General features: G+C 45.9%; 1 protein-coding gene across 6 annotated transcripts in view; it reads right to left on the bottom strand.

Moving 5' to 3' along the window:
* The window catches only part of LOC115570141 (zinc finger protein 862-like), a 43,843-nt gene that overhangs the window by 3,499 nt on the left and 15,142 nt on the right, over positions 1-25,202 (bottom strand). The window contains exons 1-10 of one of the 6 annotated variants that reach the window (XM_030398479.1): positions 4,936-5,022; positions 3,081-3,139; positions 2,367-2,542; positions 2,090-2,265; positions 1,835-1,998; positions 1,428-1,675; positions 1,064-1,315; positions 811-969; positions 480-719; positions 44-190 (exon numbers count right to left, since the gene is read on the bottom strand). In XM_030398479.1, the coding sequence (XP_030254339.1) occupies positions 44-190; positions 480-719; positions 811-969; positions 1,064-1,315; positions 1,428-1,675; positions 1,835-1,998; positions 2,090-2,265; positions 2,367-2,408 (1,428 nt within the window). In that variant the 5' untranslated portion in view covers positions 2,409-2,542; positions 3,081-3,139; positions 4,936-5,022. The other 5 variants (XM_030398480.1, XM_030398477.1, XM_030398478.1 and 2 more) reach the window with 5 other exon arrangements.

Genomic DNA, 25,202 nt, shown 5'->3' with positions numbered 1-25,202 from the left:
TTTCCTTCTTTGAATAATAATATTTTCATATAAAATTTCTTACTAGCTTGAGGGCTGAGAAGAGCCTCTCCACATCTGCAGTCTGAACTGGGGCAGTAAGTGCTATTGCAGCAGCCAGACTCAGGTGAGGGAACAGCTGCATGGTATTGGGGCTTATCAGCCACTTCAAAACCTCTTCCAGAGTTTTTGACAGAAGAAAGAACAAAAACACACATTCTGTAACATTTCCATGCACTTGACGGTGAACAGTTCATTAGCTGTTTATTAATTGTATATTGTTGTTTGTGTATTGTGTTTTCTGTTATCAGGATTACAGACGGCAGTAGGTTGTCTGCTAAATCTAGTGCACACGTCTTCATTTTAAAAATTTGATTGAAAATGGCTATGTGCACAAAATCTTATTAAACTAAATTTTAAATAATGAACAACATTCCCTCTCTCTCACACATCACACACTCTTGTGGAAAGTTTAAACAAACCTTGAGGTCCGGGAGCATTGCTTGCTCCTGAAATGCTTCCCACTCAATCAGCAAGTCCTCCTCTTTCAGCCTAGGGAAATGCCTTGCCAGGGACTGCATCTCTTGCTGCCCAAACTTCGTGTCCATGATTCCCTCTTGAATTCTCCTTGGCGCAAGCACATTGAAGTTCCCCAAGATACCCATTTCAGGAAAGCGACTCTCCACATTTTGCACCAACATATCAAGGAAAGGGATCATGACCTAAAAAGAAACAAACAAACAATAAGCTCAGTGTCATCCACACCATTAATCTATCCAATCTGTTTAAGCTTAAAAAAAACCCAAAACATACAGTCGCTGAAAACCGGTCCCAGAAACCATCTTTGAAATAGGCAGGAACCTCATCCAGTAAAGGCTGCAGGCTGGATTCATCACTTAGCCAGCTCTCCCACTTGTCCTTCACCAGGGCCTGAGTCCTAGGATTTCTCAAGGAGCTGATCAGTGCTGTTACCTGAAATACAAATATTTATAAATAATACTTATGTAATATATGACAGTGCTGCTGTACCACTCAACTTATTCCACTGATTTTACATTTTTCTCACCTCCTGCTCAACTCGAGAAAAGAACAGGTTCCTCATCTGGAACACCTGAAACTGTCTGTGCAGTTTATTATGCACCACATGCATGAGGCAGAGGGTTGGTGGAAAGAATTCATGCCTGAAGAACCGGTACAGGCCCTCTGCAGTCGGTTCTGATCTTGCTTGCTTTGACAAGTCAGCCAAGACAGCAGGCATGATTCTCAGCAGGACATTGGTGGCATCCCTGCTACTCTCCCATCGTGTTTGGTTTCCTCCCTAATAGAGAGAGGATTCAATAAGTTAGAGCAATCATATTTTCATGTACCGTTTATTAAATGTATTGTTTAATATTATTTGTTGTCATCCTAATGCAGGGTCATTTTAATACCTGCAGTTTTAGTTGAGGCAACTCAAAAACACGCTCCATCTCCTTCAAGCTGGCTGCTCTATTGCTTGACCCTTGGTAGAACCAGAATGTTGAGTTGATGGTTTGTTCGTACTTAATCAAGTATGGCACACCTTTTTTCTCTTTTATACAATCGGAGACAGCCAGATTGAGGCGGTGGGCCACACAGTGAATGGTGAGAAGGCCAGGGTACTGGTCCTTAAGGCGCTGACCTACTCCTGCTCTGCGACCTTAGAGAAAGTGTGGGGGAAAAAGGAGCTTTAATGTTAATTATCTAGAGTTAATACATATTACAGATTTTCACTGATATTTGTAATCAAACTAAAAGTGAACTATTTTCAATGCATTTTAAAGCCAATTGAGTAAATACACAAAATCCCTTAATGTACCAATCATAGCTGATGCGCCGTCACTTGCAAAAGAAGTGAACCTGTCCATTGGCAGCACTGCTGTGGCTTCCAAGATAGCCTCTGTAAGGGTGGCAGAGTCCCCAGAACTCACAGTCTTCAAAGACAGCACCTTCGATTTTACGTCCCCATCAGGACCTATGTACCTGGGGTATTAGGAAAGATGTGTTTGTGAGCAGAGGAAGACAAAGCAACCAACAGGGGGAAAATGTGCTGTAACCCTGAAAGTTAACAGACCTGACCACAAGCCCCAACTGTTTACTGACTGATATGTCAGTTGTTTCATCCACCATAACTCCCCAGGCCGGAGAATTGGACACCTCTGTCACCAGCTCTGCAAATAGCTCAGCACCGATGGTTTCTATCATCTCATTGATGATGCGGGCACTGAGATAATTTGTGTTGGAGCTCAACTACAATAAACACAAACGCTAATTAGATTTCACAGTACATGTTAGATTCAGCATGATATTATATTTGGTGTAGTCTTTCTATAATAAGATCACAAACATACCTGGAGTGCACTGAAATAAGAACAGCCCAACTGCTTGCACATCTGCAGCAGGGATGGGTAGCTGGTGTGGTGTGGCCACTTCTGTTTCAGGCACTCGTAAATTATTTCAAATCAGCCCTCTAGTGCCCTGTGCTCAATGTCTACTGCTGCTGCGAGGGCCTTCTCCACAGTTGATCCTGAAATTAAAACATGCATAAACTGCAATACAAAATACATACACAATTGACTGATATACAGGGCAATATTTTTCTTAACATATCTAATTATTTACCTGCTCTTAAAGTTGCCTCTTTCTTAACGGCTTCTATATGTGTCTCTGAATTTTGGTGACTGCTCACTGCGTCAAGCCTAAAATTTCTGCTGGGCTTTTTCACAAAATTTCCACCTGATGGGTTGTGTTTGCGGCAAAGGCTACACACCATCCCATCAGGTGTGTTCAGAAGCCAGCTATGGCTTTTGATCCATGCAGGGTCAAATCCACTAGCCCTATGATGACCAGCTGACTTCCGCTTTCTCTCTTCCTCATTCTTTGTGTGCTGCTCGCCCTCTCCCTCTTCATGTTGCTCTCCCTCTCTCTCTTTATGCTGCTCTCCCTCTGATGACCTGATTTTGAAAGCAGTTAGTTTATGGTCTATACAGAAACTTAGATCAAATACAAAATCCTCCAACTTATTTATTTGTAGTATGTGGTAGACTACTGGGCTACTTAATTACCTTCCTGGTGGACCCAGTGTTGGTCTCTTCGGAAAGAATGTTGTAATCTGTTTCATATTCTGTAAATCAAAACATGAACGATTCATTTTATGATTATTTTTTATTGGGCAACAATTAAAGCTTATATATTTTCAAATGAAGAATTCCATATCTTAACTATGTGGTTTTAAACTGATTTAAGGACACAAAGGATAACTATTTATGGCCATTTCCAACAATGAAATCAACAGCTTGAAATGAAAACATCTTGCAAGGTCATATTTTATCTTTAAAATAAATGTTACCCAAAAAGTACAAAATAACCTTCATCTCTTGTAAATAAATTCTTAAATATTGCCATGTGAACAGTAGAAAAATATACTGACTCTTCAATTTGCCAGAGATTTTATCTTTTATTATTTTAAATATGAAAAGTAAATAAACAATTTTTAAACTGCTTATTCCTTTTGACCAGGAAAAAGAAAAAAGTTTGTATTTAAATTCATTTAAATTAGTACGTGACGTGGAGCTGGAAGTTGGGCTGTAAACAGTGACGAACGAGTTTGTCTTCAAAATAAGAGCATTACATTGCACCTTATTGGAGTTTAGAACCGGGTTCTTAGTGGGGGGCTTTTAATTTGAAAGTAGCATACCGTTCCTAGCTTGCACTGAAACAAGCTAGCTAACACAACCAAACAGCCACTGAGATCCAGCAGACGCTGCATCTGCTGGATCTCAGCGGCTGTCTAATTGCTCAACTTAATGTCCGCGGATGAAGTGAAGGACTGACCCCCAATTTCCACTGGATACGTGTCCGCTGCGTTGCAGCTCCGATCCGGTTTTGCTCCGCCGTCCGCCGTCCGGCAATCTCCACCGGTTGCGGTTTGAGTCCGCTGCGGCGCAGTACGGTAGACAGCTGGCTCACGAGGCAGAGGAGTTCCCGCGATAATCACATGATCACTCACGACCGCAGTCTGTGTTATTAAAATCAAGAACACGAAGTGTTCCCCACCGAGGGATAAGCAGAAAAGCTTGTGTTTGTCTCTTTTTTTGAGATTTATGTGCTGGTGTCAACACCGAGTGTTTTATTTTGAAAGGTAACCGGATGCTGTTTGTTATTTTAGCGCTTGACTTCCTGTCTGCTCGGTGCTAAATTCAGCTGAATTGCTGCGTCGCACTCCGGCATCCGCCAGATATAGGAGTCCTGCGTATCTGTGCCGGAGGGCGCCGGACTGCCGGAGCTGGGAGGGAGCAGATACGCAGCGCAGCGGACCTGGTGGAGATTGACACATTGACTAAAGTGAAACGTATTTGCTCCGCTGGCGTGGCGGAGACGCAACGCAGCGGAGCGGAGACGTATCCAGTGGAAATTGGGGGTGACTGCTGTGATCAGCCGTTTTCTGGTTTTAAAACTCCCCGGCCATAATATTGCTGCTGTGTTTTAAACATCACTGTTTCAGATTGAGAGGTCTAATGTGGAGTTATAGACTTGGGTGGAGGTGTGTGGGCAAATCTATTCTTTCTGTCACGCTCCCTCACTTCACTAGCTCCCTACCTCACTCGACCGCAGCTATGCTAGCTAAAGTAAGAGCATGCTATAACTTACTAACGCAGCAACACCTTTTTATATTTTAACATTTCACATTGCATTTACATTTTTTATAGCTAACAGTAAAGCGGAATAAAGCTATAGTAGTGCCCCATCGAAAGGACCAAGCAGTAGCTGACGTTAGCAGCCTGTTCCTCTCCTCAGCGGTGGAGCTGCTGCTGTCAGAGACACAGGTAGCAGGGGAAAGTAATAACCATAACGGATGGTTTTGGTATATTTTCGGTTATTTCCCCAGCCTTAAGTGTAAGCTTGGCTAATGTTACTCACCAGGACTTCCTTGTTGGCATTCTGATGACAGACGTTTTCTGGTACTCCCTTAAATACTTTTCACTCCGTGTTGGTGTGGCACTCGCCCCACTCCGTCCCGCCCACTCACACACCGCCACACACTCACACACACACAGACGCAGACACACACGCCGGGTGAACGAAATTTTTTCTGAGAACAGATAGGTGTAAAAAGGTTTATTTTTAAACAAAGAAGGTGAAATGTCCGTTTTTGGAAATACCCGGCAACGTGTAAAGATCAATGGGGCGCAATGCGGCTCTTATTTATTTTTGCTCACCTGCTTAATTTTTTCTCTTAGGCGGGAGGCAAAAATGCTTGGGCGCCGCGCCTAAAACGTATAATGGCAGGGAAAACCCTGATTATATGACACAACACGGATCTTCATTTAGAGCATATAGTGTTGACTATGCCGCCTTTACTGGCTGCTGTCATTTGCCCGAGTGCCGGGCTGTGGCTCCCATGTGGAGCTGCAGGTGGATTCACAGAGTGCTGCAGGTCACTCACCCCCACTGGACAGCAGGCTTCACCGCCATTAGCTCTGGGTCTCCGAACCTCATAACGACGGACATAGGTCCCAGCCGGCCAGAGTTGTGGGTCGTACATATCAGCAGCTTCATTACATTCGGCAGTGATATGAAACGAGCTGAATCTGTTCTGGCTCGAATCAACCTTCCGGCATGTCACTGATTTGTTGCACAGCCTCTCAGTCAAATAATTACTTAGAGTGTCAAGATTAGGGGAGAATCTAGTAGCAAACACACTCACCAGTTTGGTTTTACCCCCTTGGATGTTACTCTCAGTGCCAGTACCAATTATCCCCATTTTCTTCTGACCTTGTTTCAACTGGGCTTGAACAGCCCCAGGTTTTGGCCGCACCACTGCATTTTGGGGAACTGGCTTTAGTTCACGTCCTTCTTTAATGACAGTGCTCCACTGAGGGGACCGCGGTTGGGACTGTGGCGCTGTGCTCACCAATGCTTGATCCAGTGTCTCCTCCCAGCGAACGGAGCCTGGCCCCGACACCTCACCTTCCCGAGAGTTACCAGTCCCAGGGTCCAAGCCAGAGGGTCCACCGCACTTCTCGATAGCAGATATCCAGCAGTCCATAGCCGCAGTAGCCGCCCCCAGGTTCCCCCCTACATCCAACTGTGCTTCCAGGGCCTTCCTCAAACTAGACACTTCTCGTCTCAACAGCTCTCATTTAGCACTTTCAAACATGCCTTGATGTTGTTGATGTCCTTCTGTGTGCCTTTGTGCGAGACACAGCGTTACGCAGTTTGCGGACAGATTTCAAACAAAAGCCTCTTGGATTCGTCAATCCACTCAGATGAGAAGTTGTTGAAGCCAGCAAAACAATTTCATCGTGGCTAAGTGTCCTCATTTTGATGACAAGAAAGTTCAAAAGCTCATCTTCCACTATTAACTTCCCACCAGCCGTTTTATAAATCTCAGGTTTTGAGTGAGAGTAGGTACCTGCACCAGCACCTGCACGCACTGCCACCCCTTTTTTTTTTTTTGGCCTTTTAACGGCTTTATTGATAGTACAACTGAAAATATGACAGGAAAGGATGAGAGAGAGGGGGAGAGAGCTCGTCCCAGCCCCTTGTCAACACTATCCCTTCACTTCCTGGGGACAGCACCGTTGAGAAAAAAAAAATGTCCCTCTCCTGTCTTTCTGCTCATGCTTTTTTTTTTCCAAAGAGTTTTTTGGCATAGACACCTTTATTAAGCAGTAGACAGATAGGAAATATGGGAGAGAGAGGGGGATGTGACATGCAGCAAAGGACCTCTGGCCGGAATCGAACCGGGGTCGGCTGCGTTTATGGCATGCGCTCTAACCACTTGACCACCTGCGCGCCCTTTCTGCTCATGCTTATTTGCACTTGTTTAAGTTTCTCGGTTGACTCACTTGAGCACACCTCAATGGTTCTGGGAAAACAAGTATTATCTTTGACCTTGGCCTCCACTGTTAATGTAGCTGTGTTCTCTCTCATACACTGGCTTTCTCTCCAATGTATTAGCCCCTCATAAAAAGGACTAATCTTATTTATCAACATTATATGTATAACTCTTTTAATAATGCAGGTTGTTGGGAAAACACAATTAGTAATATAGTTTAATGGTACATACTAATTAAGTCACAGTAACCCACTTTTAATAAACAGTGTGTTGGTGCTTGATAGTCACAGTGTCTTAGACTCAAAAACAGATAAGTCAGGCAGGTGTAGTGCTTAATCAGCAGGTGGTTATAGTGCATAGTGATTCGTCACTGCAGTCAGGCAATACTCCAACATAAAATTTATGAATCTTAACACTGTCAACACGAAATGTGTTGCTCCCAAATCCACTAAAAACTCTGTCTATTTTCCTCGAACCAACATTCTAATCAAAAGCTTTTGCAATGGGGAAATACACATTATACAACAGGTGGTTCCGACCAAGCAATCTGATTGGTCAACAAGACATTTTGACCATGCTCAAATCAGCATGACAGCACGCTTGACACATTACTCAAAATATTACTCCGCCAAGTCTGTGTACCCATCTCCATGGCAACATAGTAACTGTCAGAGCTGGAGCAAAAAAAATAAAAAGTATGGCTTGAAATTCAAACTTTCTGCCGTAAAATATGCAGAGGAAAAGTCGGGAGAAGCAGCCGCTAGACGTTTCTCTGTCGACCCCAAGAGAGTGAGAGACTGACGATAAAATAAAACAGAGCTGTCCGAGGAGGAAAGCAACAGGGCCAGGCTGCCTGGTGGAGGGAGGAAGAAGGCTAGCGAGGAGCCTGAGATAAACATGCAGGAATTAGTTATCAGCAAACGGGCACGCCACGAAAGAGTGTCCCACAAAATGATCAGGGCAATGGAGAAACAAATGTCTGCCACCGTGAGTGACAGCAGAGATGAGGAGTTTGCCGCGAGTGCTGGACGGCTGAATCGTTTCCTCCACCGCAACAACTTCACTTGCAGAAGACAACTATTGCCCAGAAGGAAGCCAGAGAATTCAGAGAAGCTGGCCAAGTTTGTGACATTTTCATCCCGGATTTTGAGAGGATTGCCGCCTGATCCCAAATAAACGCCTGGTCTGTTAAGTGACTGAAACAAATAAACACCCCGGCTATTATTTATTTTCCCTTCAGTGTGAGAGACACTATTGTGAACGCGGTGAAAACGTTTTATAAAAAATATAAAAGAAAAAAAATTAACATCTTTGTTATAATTTGGCCAATAAAAATAAGCATTTTCTGTTGATCTGTGCAGTGTTGATTGAGTTCGGGAAATTCCGAGACCGCAATAAAACATTAACGTCAGCTCAGAGTTCACTCATCTGGGACTAGAAAATCCTTTCTGTTGCTAGGTCGTTACTAAGGGCTGGATTATTTGCTGGAGTGGTAAACTACGTTCCATTACACATATGAGTCTACTGACGTGACTGATATATTTTGATTATACTTTTTATTTGTGTTGGTATTAGTTGTATAATCGCAATATTACCCTCGAGGGTGTGCTTTAACGTCATTTGAGCACGACAGTGATTCGGTGATGCGCAAGTAGCACTGAAGTGCTCAAATGACGTTAAAGCACACCATCGAGGGTAATATTGCTTAATTGGGTCATTTCTAATGATTTAGGAATAGTTTGAGAATCAACATTTACATGTGTATCTATCTCATCCTTTTGTGTCTCTGTATCTGTGTGTTTCTGCTCACCCTTCTCCATGCCCAGTGGTAGTGGAACTGGATATGCCGGACTGTGGTGGTGTGACGTGACATGGCAGAGTGTGGTGGTGTTATGTAACATGGCAGAGTGTTGTGGTGTGACGTGACATGGCAGGGTGTGGTAGTGTGACGTGACATGGCAGAGTGTAGTGGTGTGACGTGACACGCCAGAGAATGGCGGTGTGAAGTGACATGCCAGAGAGTGGTGGTGTGACGCCACATGCCAGAGAGTAGCCGTTTTTATATAGGGCAGTAAGCCGACAATTTGCCCATCCTTTTGGCGGATAGGTTCACGGTGTTAGACAGAGGCCAGCAAATTGGGGGTCTGTTTTGGTCCGCCAATTTGCCGCATCGGAGGGTACAATTATTTCTGCCACGCCTGCTATATAAATCCAAGACGTCAATGTTGCCGGCCTGCGTGAGAAGGGCGGAAGTGTCGATGACCTACACTGTTGTGCGTCCCACAGCCGGGAAGTTTTGAAACCAAGAAACAGCTGATCACAGCACATCACTTCATCTGCAGACATTAAGATGAGCAACTGGATAGCCGCTGAGATCCAGGAGATGCTAGCATCTCCTCTGTCTCTGTAGCTGTCTTTGCTGTCCGCTTATTGTTGTAGTGGCAAGCTACTTACGGTCGCTACTTTCAAATTAAAAGTCCCCCGCTTAAAACCCAGTTCTAAACTCCAATGGGGTTCAATATAAAGATCTTATTTTGAAGACAAATTCATTGTCACTGTTCACGGCCACATTGCCGCCCTTACCTTGGAGCAAATGTACCGTGTTTTCAATCTAAAAAGGGCAAGTGGCGGTGCGACGTTACATGCCAGAGTGTGGTGGTGTTATGTGACATGGCAGAGTGTGGAGGAGTGACGCGACATGGGAGAGTGTGGTGGTGTAACGTGACATGCCAGAGTGTGATGTGGTGGTGTGCCATGACATGCTGGAGTGTGGTGGAGTGACCCAGCGAGTGGTGGTGTGACGTGACATGCCAGAGTGTGGTCGTGTGATGTGACATGCCTTTGTGTGGTGGTGTGACACAGAGTGTAGTGGTGTGACGTTACATGCTAAAGTGTGCTTGTGTGACGTGACATTGCAGAGTTTGGTGGTGTGACGTAACATGCCAGAGTGTGGTGGTGTGACGTGACATGCCGGAGCATGTTGGTGTGACCCAGAGTGTGATGGTGTGATGTGACATGCCAGAGTCTGGTGGTGTGACGCGACATGCCAGAGTCTGGTGGTGTGACGCGACTTGCCAGAGTGTGCTGGTGTGACACGACATGCCAGAGTGTGCTGGTGTGACACGACATGCCAGAGTGTGCTGGTGTGACACGACATGCCAGAGTGTGGTGTTGTGACGTGACATGACAGAGTGTGGTGGTGTAACGTGACATGCCAGAGTGTGATGTGGTGGTGTGCCATGACATGCTGGAGTGTGGTGGAGTGACCCAGCGAGTGGTGGTGTGACGTGACATGCCAGAGTGTGGTCGTGTGATGTGACATGCCTTTGTGTGGTGGTGTGACACAGAGTGTAGTGGTGTGACGTTACATGCTAAAGTGTGCTTGTGTGACGTGACATTGCAGAGTTTGGTGGTGTGACGTAACATGCCAGAGTGTGGTGGTGTGACGTGACATGCCGGAGCATGTTGGTGTGACCCAGAGTGTGATGGTGTGATGTGACATGCCAGAGTCTGGTGGTGTGACGCGACATGCCAGAGTCTGGTGGTGTGACGCGACATGCCAGAGTCTGGTGGTGTGACACGACATGCCAGAGTGTGCTGGTGTGACACGACATGCCAGAGTGTGCTGGTGTGACACGACATGCCAGAGTGTGGTGTTGTGACACGACATGCCAGAGTGTGGTGTTGTGACGTGACATGACAGAGTGTGGTGGTGTAACGTGACATGCCAGAGTGTGATGTGGTGGTGTGCCATGACATGCTGGAGTGTGGTGGAGTGACCCAGCGAGTGGTGGTGTGACGTGACATGCCAGAGTGTGGTCGTGTGATGTGACATGCCTTTGTGTGGTGGTGTGACACAGAGTGTAGTGGTGTGACGTTACATGCTAAAGTGTGCTTGTGTGACGTGACATTGCAGAGTTTGGTGGTGTGACGTAACATGCCAGAGTGTGGTGGTGTGACGTGACATGCCGGAGCATGTTGGTGTGACCCAGAGTGTGATGGTGTGATGTGACATGCCAGAGTCTGGTGGTGTGACGCGACATGCCAGAGTCTGGTGGTGTGACGCGACATGCCAGAGTCTGGTGGTGTGGACGCGACTTGCCAGAGGTGTGCTAGGTGTGACACGACAATGCCAGAGTGTGCTGTGTGACCACGACATGCCAGAAGTTGTGGTGTTGTGACGCGAACAATGCCAGAGTGTGGTGTTGTGAGCTGACATGACAGAGTGTGGTGGTGTAACGTGGACATGCCAGAGTGTGATGTGGTGGTGTGCCAATGACATGCTGGAGTGTGGTGGAGTGACCCAGCGAGTGGTGGGTGACGTGACATGCCGAGGTGTGGTCGTGTGATGTGACCATGCCTTTGTGTGGGTGGTGTGACACAGAGTGTAGTGTGTGAACGTTACATGCTAAAGTGTGCTTGTGTGACGTGACATTGCAGAGTTTGGTGGTGTGACGTAACATGCCAGAGTGGTGGTGGTGTGACGTGACATGCCTGAGCATGTTGGTGTGACCCTCGGCAGAGTGTGAATGGTGGTGATGTGACATGATGCCAGAGTCTGGTGGTGTGAACGGCGACATGCCAGAGTCTGGTGGTGTGACGCGACATGCCAGAGTCTGGTGGTGTGACACGACATGCCAGAGTGTTGCTTGTGTGACACTACATGCCAGAGTGTGCTGGTGTGACACGACATGCCAGAGTGTGGTGTTTGTGACGTGACATGACATAGTGTTGGTAGGTGTAAACGTGACATGCCAGAGTGTGGATGTGGTGGTGTGGCATGACATGCTGGAGTGTGGTGGAGTGACCCCAGCGAGTGGTGGTGTGAACGTGACATGCCGAGAGTGGTGGTCGTGTGATGTGACATGCCTTGTGTGGTGGTGTGACACAGAGTGTAAGTGGTGTACGTTACATGCTAAAGTGTGCTTGTGTGACGTGACATGTGCAGAGTTTGGGTGGTGTGACGCAAACATGCCAGAGTGTGGTGGTGTGACGGTGACATGCACGGAGCATGGTTGGTGTGACCCAGAGTGTGATGGTGTGATGTGACATTGCCAGAGTCCTGTGGTGTGACCGGACATGCCAGAGTCTGGTGGTGTGATGTGACTGCCAGAGTCTGGTGGTGTGACGCGACTGGCCAGAGTGTGGTGGTGTGACACGACATGCCAGAGTGTGCTGGTGTGACACGACATGCCAGAGTGTGCTGGTGTGACACGACATGCCAGAGTGTGGTGTTGTGACGTGACATGACAGAGTGTGGTGGTGTAACGTGACATGCCAGAGTGTGATGTGGTGGTGTGCCATGACATGCTGGAGTGTGGTGGAGTGACCCAGCGAGTGGTGGTGTGACGTGACATGCCAGAGTGTGGTCGTGTGATGTGACATGCCTTTGTGTGGTGGTGTGACACAGAGTGTAGTGGTGTGACGTTACATGCTAAAGTGTGCTTGTGTGACGTGACATTGCAGAGTTTGGTGGTGTGACGTAACATGCCAGAGTGTGGTGGTGTGACGTGACATGCCGGAGCATGTTGGTGTGACCCAGAGTGTGATGGTGTGATGTGACATGCCAGAGTCTGGTGGTGTGACGCGACATGCCAGAGTCTGGTGGTGTGACGCGACATGCCAGAGTCTGGTGGTGTGACGCGACTTGCCAGAGTGTGCTGGTGTGACACGACATGCCAGAGTGTGCTGGTGTGACACGACATGCCAGAGTGTGCTGGTGTGACACGACATGCCAGAGTGTGGTGTTGTGACGTGACATGACAGAGTGTGGTGGTGTGACCCATGATGTGGATGTGTGATGTGACATGCCAGGGTGCGGTTGTGTAACGTGACATGCCAGAGTGGGGTGGTGTGACCCAGAGTGTGGTGACGTGAAAAGCCAGAGAGTGGTGTTGTGAGCAAGAGTGTGGTGGTGTGACATGTCATGCCCCAGTCTGGTGGTGTGACGTGACAGGCAAGAGTGTGGTGGTGTGACGTGACAGGCCAGAGTGTGGTGTGGCGGTGTGACTTGACATGGGAGAGTGTGGTGTGGTGGTGCGACATGACACGCCAGAGAGTGGTGGTATGACGTAACATGCCAGAGTGTGGTGGTGTGATGTGACATGCCCCAGTTGCGCCGAGGTCCGCAAGTAGCACTGAAGTGCTCAAATGACGTTAAAGCACACCATCGAGGGTAATATTGCTTAATTGGGTCATTTCTAATGATTTAGGAATAGTTTGAGAATCAACATTTACATGTGTATCTATCTCATCCTTTTGTGTCTCAGTATCTGTGTGTTTCTGCTCACCCTTCTCCACGCCCAGTGGTAGTGGAACTGGATATGCCGGACTGTGGTGGTGTTATGTAACATGGCAGAGTGTTGTGGTGTGACCTGACATACCAGAGTGTGGTGGTGTGACGTGACAGGCAAGAGTGTGGTGGTGTGACATGACAGGCAAGAGTGTGGTGGTGTGACGTGACATGCCAGAGTGTGGTGTGGTGGTGTGACATGACATGCCAGGGAGTGGTGGTATGACGTGACAGGCAAGAGTGTGGTGGTTTGACGTGACAGGCAAGAGTGTGGTGGTGTGACGTGACATTGGAGAGTGTGGTGGTGTAACGTGACATGCCAGAGTGTGGTGTGGTGGTGTGACATGACATGCCAGAGAGTGGTGGTATGACGTAACATGCCAGAGTGTGGTGGTGTGACCCAATGTGTGGTGGTGTGAGGTGAGATGGCAGAGTGTGGTAGTGTAACGTGAGATTGCAGAGTTTGGTGTTGTGACGTGACATGCCAGAGTGTGGTAGTATGACGTAATATGCCAGGGTGTGGTGGTGTGAAGTGATATGCCAGAGTTTGGTGTTGTGACGTGACATGCCAGGGTGTGGTGTTGTGACGTGACATGACAGAGTGTAGTGTGGTAGTGTGACATGACATGCCAGAGAGTGGTGGCGTAACGTGACATGCCAAAGTGTGCTGGTGTGACATGACATGACAGAGTGTATTGGTGTGACGTGACATGACAGAGTGTGGTTGTGTGATGTGACATGCCAGGGTGTGGTGTTGTGACGTGACATGACAGAGAGTGGTGGTGTGACCCAATATGTGGTGGTGTGAGGTGAGATGGCAGAGTGTGGTAGTGTAACGTGAGATTGCAGAGTTTGGTGGTGTGACATGAGATGCCAGAGTTTGGTGTTGTGACGTGACATGCCAGAGTGTGGTAGTATGACGTAATATGCCAGGGTGTGGTGGTGTGAAGTGAGATGGCAGAGTGTGGTAGTGTGACGTGACATGGCAGAGTGTGGTGGTGTGACGTGACATGCCAGAGTTTGGTGTTGTGACGTGACATGCCAGAGTGCGGTGGCGTAACGTGACATGCCAAAGTGTGCTGGTGTGACGTGACATGACAGAGTGTGCTGGTGTGACGTGACATGCCAGGGTGTGGTTGTGTGATGTGACATGCCAGGGTGTGGTTGTGTGATGTGACATGACAGAGTGTAGTGGTCTGAGGTCACATGCCAGAGTGTGGTGGTCTGACCCAGAGTGTTGTGGTATGACGTGACATGCTGGAGTGTGATGGTATGATCCAGAGTGTGGTGGTGTGATGTGACATGTCAGAGTATGGTGGTGTGACGTGACATGCCAGAGTCTCGTGGTGTGACGTGACATGCCAGAGTGTGGTGCCGTGACGTGACATTCCAGAGTGTGTTGGTGTGATGTGACATGCCAGAGTGTGACCCCCACACATTGCCCCACTAACCTACTGAACCCAGGCCAATCCGTCCCCAAAATGATGGCGTACACCAGGCGGGAACTAATCGCAGCCTAAGCGCTATGGTTTTTCCCCCCTTGTCTAATTTCCACTGGCACCACAAGGTAGCTTTGAATATCCCCATGGACACAAGTAACATCCACCGAGGATGCTGGCAATGGGGGAAATGCACATGTATACTATCATGATTCTCAAATTATTTCTAAATCATTAGAAATGACTCAATGTGTTTGTATCTCATCCTTTTGTGTGTTTGTGTGTTTCTGCTCACCGTTCTCCATGCCCAGTTATGTCTCTTCATCTAGTCAGTAGTCCCTCCTTCCACGGCCCCCTCTCATTTTTTGCCCCCACTTTCTCTGCATTTCATTCCAAGTTCATCATTCAAACAGCCATGAAAACACAACGTCACTTAACGGACGAGCAGCGCCACCTGGCCATAGCGCGCCTTTGGGTCGGTGGCAGGCAGTCAGATGTTGCTCGTGAACTTGGTGCGTCTCAAAGTGTCATCAGCAGACTTGCATCAAGACACAGAACTACTGGCAGAGTTTGTGACAGACCCAGGAGTGGAGCCCCACAAGTGACAGACCGCAACGATGACCAGTACCTAAGGACCTATGCACTCAGACATCGTTATGCAACTGCCACACAGCTGCAGGCCCAGTTACAAGATGTGAGGGGTACTAGGGTTTCCAGACAAACCATTCGAAACCGACTCCACCGCTTTGGCTTGAATGCCAGACGACCGTTGCAGGTGACTCCACTGACACCAAGACACCGCCATGAACGTTTGCAGTGGGAACAAGACCATGTGACCTGGACAATGCAGCAGTGGTCTACCATCCTTGTTCACTGATGAGTGTCGGGTCACCTTGCACAGAAATGATCATCGTCAGCGTTGCTGGAGAAGGCGAGGTGAGCGATACGCTATGGTCAACACTGGGGGGGTTCCCTTTGGTGGAGGAGGTGCAACCGTCCGGGCAGGCATCACCAGTCAGCGCAAAACAGATTTGGTTATTGTAGATGGCTCAGTCACTGCACGTTCTTTTACCTCAGAGACATCATATAACCCATCATCATCCCCCAATTCTGCCAGCACACCCCCAACTTTCTGTTCATGGATGATAATGCTCCACCACATCGTGCCAGAATTGTCACAGCTCAAATTCAGGAAGTCGGAGTGCCTCATATGGTATGGCCAGCAATGTCCCCTGACCTGAACCCCATAGAGCATGTCTGGGACCAGCTGAAGCAGAGACTGGATGATCGTACCCCACCCCCACGTGACCTGGCAGAACTGCGTGTAGCACTTGTGGAGGAGTGGAACGCATTGCCTCAGAACAACATCATGAGGCTATTGAGGAGCATGAGACGTCGCTGTCAAGTTGTCATTGCGGAAAATGGTGGAAACACCCACTACTGACATTGTCAATTTTTGTTATTTGGGGCTATCCTTGTTATTGTCTAAATTTTTGGGGTAATAAATATTAAACTAATGAAAATGGTGTTTCTTCTCATTCATTATCAGTAATATCAAAGAGAACTTTTACTTCTTACTTACTTACTCAGACCAAATAGGAAAAGCACTCATGTAAATAACAATATCCCTAACTTATTGTGAGTAGTGTATTTGTCATACGCTCGGCTCTAGGTAGGCTTACAACTAGATAAATAAAACCTATTTAAGAAAAACCCTTATTTTTCCCCCATTGACACCCACATAAATAGTTAATGTGCTAATACCACGTTTCAAATGGTGGATTACTGTTAAATAAGACAGGAAGTTACCGCAGAACCATGTCTGCTTTATTTAGGCTTGAAAATAGATAAATAAAACTTATTTTAGAATAACGCTTATTATTATTTTCCCATTAACACCCTGTTCCGCATAAATAATTAACGTGCTAACATGCTAATACCACATTTCAAATGGTGGACTGCTGTCCTCAGCAAGCCACCCCTTGCTGATCTGTCCTTAATTTCTCCATGCACACATGAGGAAGCTGACCCTCGTACGTTGTGACATGTGGCTCATGCAGTACAAAATGGTCATCAGAAAATTATGATCCAAACTGTTGATACTGATGTCGGGTTCTAGCTGTGGCAGCAGCTCAAGCTCTAAAGACAGATGAAGAGCTTTGGTTGGCATTTGGTACTGGACAGAGTTTATAATACCTAGCAGCCCATGAAATCTTAGCTGCACTTGGGCCTGAGAAGGCACATGCTCTTCCAGTGTTTCATGCTTTGACTGGCTGTGACACAGTATCAAGCTTTGCTAGCCTGGGAAAAAGACTGCATGGACTGTGTGGGCTGTCTTTCCATAGCTTACAAATGCCCTATTAGAATTTTCCTCTGCCCCACATGACATTCTGCAGGAGGTGATGGCAACTATTGAAAGGTTTATAATCCTGTTCCATGATCGAACCAGCACATCCACAGACATAGACCAAGCTAGGAGGAAGTGTTATGCAAAGAGGCACAATGTGCAGTCAATCCTTCCAACAAAGACTGCCCTGAAGGAGCATGTTAAGAGGGCAGTCTATCAAGGAGGCCATGTATGGGGTCAGATGCTGGTGTCAGCACCAGAGCTTCCTTCTCCTTGTAGATGGGGCTGGTCAAAAGCATCTGAGGGTCATTATGAACCATTTTGGACATGCCTGTCTGATGCAGGCCAGTCCAGCCATGAACTTATCGCCTTCAAATGTAAGAAGGGTTGTGTTAAGCAGTGTAAGTGCAAAAAAGCTACCTTAGACTGCACCTCTCTGTTACTGTGAAGGGGACCAATATAGTGGACCATATGTGATTGACCACCAGGTTGGTGAGTGTGACTACTTGGTTAAGACTCCAGATCGTAAACGAAAGGCGCGCTTATGCCATGTGAACCTGTTGAAACCTAACTGCGAGAGGAACAAGCCCATGATCTCGGATGTGAAAATTGTTGTTGTGTTGAACACTTCAATTCATGTAGGTGAAGACACTGTTGTTGTTTCGGAGGACAGTGATGTTGTTCCAGTGGATCTTGATATTACTGTTAGTCCAGAATTTCTCTGGGTAGGTTGCCAAATTCTAAGATTTTGACTCACTTGGATGTCTGTCTTTCTTATTTGGATTCTCCAAAACGTTCTGACAGCGCTGAGTTGATTGATAAGCATCCTGCCCTGTTCTCTGATATGCCGACACGCACAAAGGTTCTTCAGCATCAATGTAGGTGATGCTGCTCCTATGAAGCAGCATCCTTACAGAGTGAATCCTGTTAAGCGACAGCTTTTGCGTGAGGAATTAGATTATATGCTACAACATGGTATTGCTGAACCTAGTGCTAGCTCATGGAGCTCCCCGTTATGGAAGCAAATTTGTACCATAATTCAAATTAAAATGCATTTACAGAAATGCTTCTTCATTTTCAGAATGTAGCTGCATTTTTTGACTCAGAAATAAAATTAGTAATAAATCATCCAATTGCATTTTCATTTTCTTCTTCAAGACTGCTCATTTTGTAACTTAATTCAATATGGAAGTTAAATCATGTCATTAATCAAGAGCATAGATTTTCAGTTTGAGAGCATGATTTCATTCCTTTTCAGTGACACAGCTCTTGCGCGTGCTCAGATTTTTTCTCCTCATGCTCACATTTTGTTCTTGCATTTAAATTTCTTCTGCTCTCTTTCAAAATGTCAGCTTGAACTCAAAAATCACATGCCCGTGTTCACATTTCTCCTTCTTGCACACAAAAATTTCGCTCGCATTCAAATGTGCCCTCTGCGCGCTCAGATCTAAAGTGCACACGCTCAGAACACACACCTGCTCACAGGTCAAGTTCTGCTCTCGGATCTCTCCTCTGCTCACGGATTTTTCTTGTGTATCAACACTGTCAACCAATAGAAGGCCGGCTACTGTTGACCAATCAGATTACACCCGCTTCTTTGTGGGGCGGGCACTCTTTCTACCGGGTTTATCTACTTCCGCCCTCCAGGCTGTTAAATGTGGTGGTTGCCTTTATTTTTTGACGACCTTTGGAATAAAATATCAGTTAATCAATACACCAGCGCCCGTGCTTTTCATTACAGTAGCTACATCAACATAAAGTAGAACAATAGCTGCTGTACTTTCGCCATATTAGCCAGCTGCCCAGGCAGCGGGATATATCTTATATAGTATAAATACTGTGAGTCAGGTAAGGTCGCGATGATAGTACAGGGGTTAAAATGTTCGTTTCATAATGATTTTTGCTTCATGAGACGCTGGTTCGCATCCCGGCTTGGCCGGCACCCTCGCTCGTGTAATGAAAAATGATGTAATGACACTATGATGATAAATACGCTATCATCATAGCGTATTTTTCATTCATCCGTTTTTCATTACACGGATTCTACTACTGCAGGGGTTCTCAACCCTTTGCAAGCTGCCCCCCCCCCCAAAGCTGGTTCATTGCAGTTGGAAAAACGTGCAGTGTCAGTGGTCACGTCTTCTTCCTTGATTAAAAAAAATAAATGAATTAGACCCAGCATTTATTTGGAACCTGCGGTTATTTATCAAAATATACACCTGCACCTGGCGTTTAAAGTGGACCCTGCGGTTAATTGAAACTCGGCTATTATATAAAGTACATTTACACCCCGCTCTGTACGCCGGGCCGGGATGCGAACCAGCGTCCCATGAAGCAAAAATCATTATGAAACGATATTCTTAACCGCTGTACTATCGTCCCGATCATAACCACTCTGCAGTATTTATACTATATAAGATATATCCCGCTGCCTGGGCAGCTGGCTAATATGGCGAAAGTACAGCAGCTATTGTTCTACTTTATGTTGATGTAGCTACTGTAATGAAAAGCACGGGCGCTGGTGTATTGATTAACTGATATTTTATTCCAAAGGTCGTCAAAAAATAAAGGCAACCACCACATTTAACAGCCTGGAGGGCGGAAGTAGATAAACCCGGTAGAAAGAGTGCCCGCCCCACAAAGAAGCGGGTGTAATCTGATTGGTCAACAGTAGCCGGCCTTCTATTGGTTGACAGTGTTGATACACAAGAAAAATCCGTGAGCAGAGGAGAGATCCGAGAGCAGAACTTGACCTGTGAGCAGGTGTGTGTTCTGAGCGTGTGCACTTTAGATCTGAGCGCGCAGAGGGCACATTTGAATGCGAGCGAAATTTTTGTGTGCAAGAAGGAGAAATGTGAACACGGGCATGTGATTTTTGAGTTCAAGCTGACATTTTGAAAGAGAGCAGAAGAAATTTAAATGCAAGAACAAAATGTGAGCATGAGGAGAAAAAAATCTGAGCACGCGAAAGAGCTGTGTCACTGAAAAGGAATGAAATCATGCTCTCAAACTGAAAATCTATGCTCTTGATTAATGACATGATTTAACTTCCATAATTCAAATGATAAAGAAAAGGAAATTTAAGATTTAATATTCAAAAGATGGCCCAGCAAATAGGTACCAAAATTCAATTTGAAATGTCAAATTTGAAAATTAAAATGCATTAGCCGAAATGCTTTCTCATTTCAAAGTCAGAGCTGCATTTTTGACTCATAAATAAAATTAGCAATAAATCATCCAGATTGCATTTTCATTTTCTTCTTCAAAACTGCTCATTTTGTTACACAAAGACAAAGAAAACTGCTTTTTCGTTTTGAAGCCCTCCCCCCGCAAAAAAAGGTCCAAAATTCAATTTGAATTCGCAATCCCAAGCGGCGCAGGAGAGTGACGTCAGCGGCCTCTCTTCTTCTTCAGCCCCCAGTCTGACCGACTGTGCTACACATCTACGTTAGGGGGCGGCGGTGTGCTTATTCGACACTGGAGCAAGAGAAGGGACAAGAGGAGAGTGTGAAGGCTGTGTTGGTAGCATAGACTGTGGTACATGTTTTCAGAAACAGCGGGGAAATCACCACCATTTCCAGTTCTGTACTGCGGTCAAGCCAGCCATAGTTCGCGTTTGCTTGGTTAAATCAGCCACACATTTTTTTTCCAGTGCGAAATTCTCTAACATTTACGGTGATCGTAAAGAAGCCGCTCTGAAGAGCTGCTGGCAGTGACGGTGGGTCAGACTGCCGACTCACAGTCAGACCCATGAAACACACACGGTACTTTACAGTCAGTATTCCCGGTAATAAACTGAAGGTATCAGCGCTGGACCGTACGTCGACGTCGCCCCCATATTGGATGTGGCAGCTCAGCCCCGTGAACTAATACAAGTCAATGGAGTGAACTTTATAAAGCTCCTTCTATAAAGTGCTATAAGCTAATGTCTCTCTCTCTCCCACACCCACGCACCTGCAGCGGGTCACAAAATCACCGGCCGCTTTATAGCCTGGAGCCCCGCCTTTCCGAAACCCAGCTGTTCCGAACATAGACTTCAATTCATCGTAATGGCGGGGTTTCCATTTTTTTCAAAGACCCCGCTATTCCGAAAAGTCTATTGGGGAAACCCCTCCATTCCAAAACCCCCCCACTCCGAACAGACACAATCAGAAAGGAAACGGAGGCTGCGCATTTATCCTTTTTTCCTTTGTGGGTTCAAACGGATCATGTGGCTGATTAAACGCAAAACAAGCCTACTTCATATTAATGACATAACGCTCATTATGCTTCAGCTGGACAAATGGCTATGTTGAATTGAAATTATTTTATCATGCTAAATATCTGAAATTGTATGAAAATTGCTCCAATGCGTTATACCGATCTTCGTGCATATTCAGAAACAGCCTGATATGGGTACTGAGCAAAGGAATGTCTGTTTTCTCCCCCGGTCTGTTGTCAGCAGGAGCGGGGGCTGCAGGCTTGCACCTGGGTGAAGTGGGCTCAAGCCAGAGTTCAGCCGAGAGAGAAAAAATTTGTATTTCTTTTGCTCTGTGGGAGATCTCCCACAACAGATTGGATGAGAAAGCAAGGGGGACAGATCTGCCCAGCAAACATCAGAACGCAGAGTGCAGCCTACTTCATTGCGAAGTAGGCTGCACTCCTGTGACCTGGTTCAGCACCCTGGACAGCTGCCTGCATAACTGGATGTGGGAATTTGATGCATTTGAAGCCGCGACATTTGGTTTAGAAACGTCATATATAATAACATGTTTCGAGACGTAAACAGTTCTGTAAGTGGAAGAAATAAGAATCTATTAGGCTATTAGTGTTAGTCCTTCTTCATATAAAGTTGTGTTACAGTCGCACAGCTGGAGACTGCCAACAAAGTTAGAGACAAGAGAGACAATGAATGAAATCCCGCGAAATGATGTGCAGTCAATATGACCGCTTATGGCTGAACTAGGTAAAACAAATCACATTTTCTTTTCCTTTTGTGTAATTTATATAAAAACTATTCTCAATTAAAATACAGACACTTTTAGAAAAATGGTTAGAAGTCTGTAATGTTTGCGTTTTGTTTACATCGCAGATTGATAACTTAATTGTGATAATGTTCAAAGTTATTATTATTATTTCACATAAACACACACACAGCAAGTATAATGGTACTGTGCTAGGTATTTATTCCGTGGTTCTTGGTGCTTGGAGCAATATTGTTGTTGTGGCATTCATGCCAATAAAGCGAATCTGAAGTTAATTGAATTAATAAACCTTTAGATTCTTGCCTATAGACTGATAAGTGTTGTGTTTACAAATGAGCAATACATCCAGATATCTTGAGATTTGTATTGTCAATGGGAATTTAAATGTAAATGTCGTGTGATGTTTTCTTCATGGAAATTATTTTTCGGGCAAACATTTATAAGACAGAGAGGGAGCGCGGGGGATCCGTTGTGTGATAGCGGAGCGGAGGGTCAGCAGCTGGATTTTGCACGCACAGTCAGTAGTATTAGTAGGTTTTTGAGGTTTATTACGTTTGCGGACGTCATTACATTCAGTGTAATAATGTAACAGCCTTTGCGCCTTTGCGTGCGCACAGTTTGCGTGTGTAGGCCCGTGGTCATGATAATCCGTCTATGGCTATAAGAGATGGATACACAATCAATTTCATGTAGTTTTTATTGAATCAAAAATACATAGGTAGCCTATTGTCTTCTCCTCTGCTTTTTTTTTCTTCAAAGACAAACTGAGCAGCACTGCTCAATCCACTCATACATTGTTAACCTTCCACAAAGACGAGTTATGTTAAAATGAACGACCAGAGGGGTCATTCCCCGGCAGATCGCACCCATGGGCCACAGTTTATTTCAGAATTGTGCGAGTGCGGCTGGAAGTGAGGATTTCAGCACCACGGATAGCGCGTGTAAAAAGATTAGACAAACATTTTAATGTGTTTGCTACAAGCAAAAATATACTACATAATAAATGAAGGTAGTGACATAGGCCTATTAGCAATAAAAAACAATGAGTTGTGTGAGTGCGGCCGGCAGTGTTTGATGTAGGAAGTAACGTAAACTTGAAAATCAATTTCGGAACAGCGGTGTTTTGAGGGGAGGGTCGGAACAGCGGTGTTTCGGAGTGGGGGTGTTTCGGAATGGTGGGGTTTCGCAATGGTGGTTTGTCGGAATGTCAGGCTGTCCCCCCTGGGGTTTTGTTTTGTTGTTTTGTGTTGTTTGTGTTGGTTGTTGTTGTTGTTGTTTGTGGTTTTGTTGTGTTGTTGTGCCTCGCGCCGCCCTGTTGCCAGATGATTTCGTGTACTACACGCGGTATTTGGCTAAGTCATAGTTTTGCCAAGACTAAATCTTTTGTGCATTAACTTCTACCAGTGTTTCCCCCCCAACTCTGCTTTACTCTGCCTCCAACGACCTCCCGTGCCGCGACCGAGCCGAGACCCCGCTCCAGCTCCACCCGCCCGGCGCTCCTCCGAGTGCCGACAGGACTGCCAGCTCTCCGGCGCCCCGGAGCGTGGCTTCCCCGTGCACACCCCCTCCTACTCTGACTTTGTCCGTGTTACAATAAACACTCCTTGCATCCAGCTACAGCCTCCTGTCTGCTTCTGGGTCTCACCTGTGCTAAAGACACCTAACATTAACAGATCAAAACAGAGTAAACGGCAGCTATCCGATATCAGATCTACGCTCCTGCCTGCCCCAGCCAGCCCCCACACACCGGCCTGTCGCCTGCGCAGCCACACGGGAGGGGACAGGAGAGACCCCGGCGCTGCTGCAGAGGAGCCGTGGACTGCGATGACTCTGAGCAGCATGTGAATTACAATATAATCTATTTCTCGCCTCTCCCCCGATGATCTGAATAAGTCGCTAAATTTGTCGCTAGTTGCTTTTTCAAAATAATGTCGCTTAGAGGGTCTGAAAAGTCACTAAGTCTAGCGAGACAGTCGCCATGTTGGTAACACTTAAGAAGAGAGGCCGCTGACGTCACTCTCCTGCGCCGCTTGGGATTGCGAATTCAAATTGAATTTTGGACCTTTTTTTGCGGGGGGAGGGCTTCAAATCGAAAAAGCAGTTTTCTTTGTCTTTGTCTTACAAAATGAGCAGTCTTGAAGAAGAAAATGAAAATGCAATCGGGATGATTTATTACTAATTTTATTTATGAGTCAAAAATGCAGCTCTGACTAGGGCTGGGTGATATGGCCTCAATTCAATATCACGATATATTGAGCAACTCACCTCGATAACGATAAATGAACGATAAACTTTTTTTACCACTATTTTCTTTATCATTTTATATTTTTGATAGACACAGAATCTGTTTCAGAAGTCAGTGGGTCACATGACATGGAAGCTATTGAGAAAAAAAATCAAGATTTCTGCATATTAATATTCATATAAAATAGAGGAAGCACTAAAGTACAATAAGCATAGCTGTGTCTCATTCGTCCAGTTTACTTATACAATCTGCTGCTGGAGTCACTGGGTCACATGTCATGGAAGATATTGAAAGAACTGCAATTATTTTGTATTAACATATTTATGCTTAGTAATTTGATGACAGTCACTAAATCAGTTTCCAGTGATTCAGTGCCATGTTCTGGGAGGTGAGCTAACCGTCCTCCTGCTGCTCACACTGGGTGAACCTCAGTAAAGTCGCGGCTGGACCCGAGTAGAGCTTAGAATCAAGCCCGACCCGAGCCCGTGCACGTTGTGTCCGAGCCCGGCCCAACACACTAAATGTAATTATGAGCCCGATACCGATTTAAACCCGACAACTGTTTGATACGTGGGCTGTTATAAGTGACGTTCTCGACTACAATTGCGAGTTGTATGAACTACAGAAATCTTAATGAATAATGCAACAAGTGCCGCACTTAATGCACTCGACAAAGCCGACAAATGTTATTATCACGGCCCACGACTTGTTTAAAATGGGTCCACAGTCACACCTCCGACTTTCCTCCAAACTTGCTCAAAGTTAATTCTACTGTTTTTATTTTTTTCTTTACATCTTCATGCTCCATGTTGCACTTAAGCTACACAATCAGTGATGCCGGTAACGCGTTACTAGTTTTGTGATTTTCCTTAGTAAAAAATATATATTTTTGCTTTCTTCTTGCGTCTCGGGGAGTGACGTCACGTACGCGAGAAGTCACGTTTTCCAGCATGAGGACACTCACGTGTCAGACCACGCAGACACACAAATGCAAACAACAATGGAGGGAGGAGAGAGATGCGCGTTTTCTAGCTGGAAATACAGTCATTATTTTGAGTT

Source organism: Sparus aurata, chromosome 19, assembly GCF_900880675.1.
Source record: "Sparus aurata chromosome 19, fSpaAur1.1, whole genome shotgun sequence".
Taxonomy (NCBI): domain Eukaryota; kingdom Metazoa; phylum Chordata; class Actinopteri; order Spariformes; family Sparidae; genus Sparus; species Sparus aurata.
The sequence above is the reverse complement of the archived record's forward strand: the minus strand, read 5'-3'. Positions and strand labels throughout refer to the sequence as shown.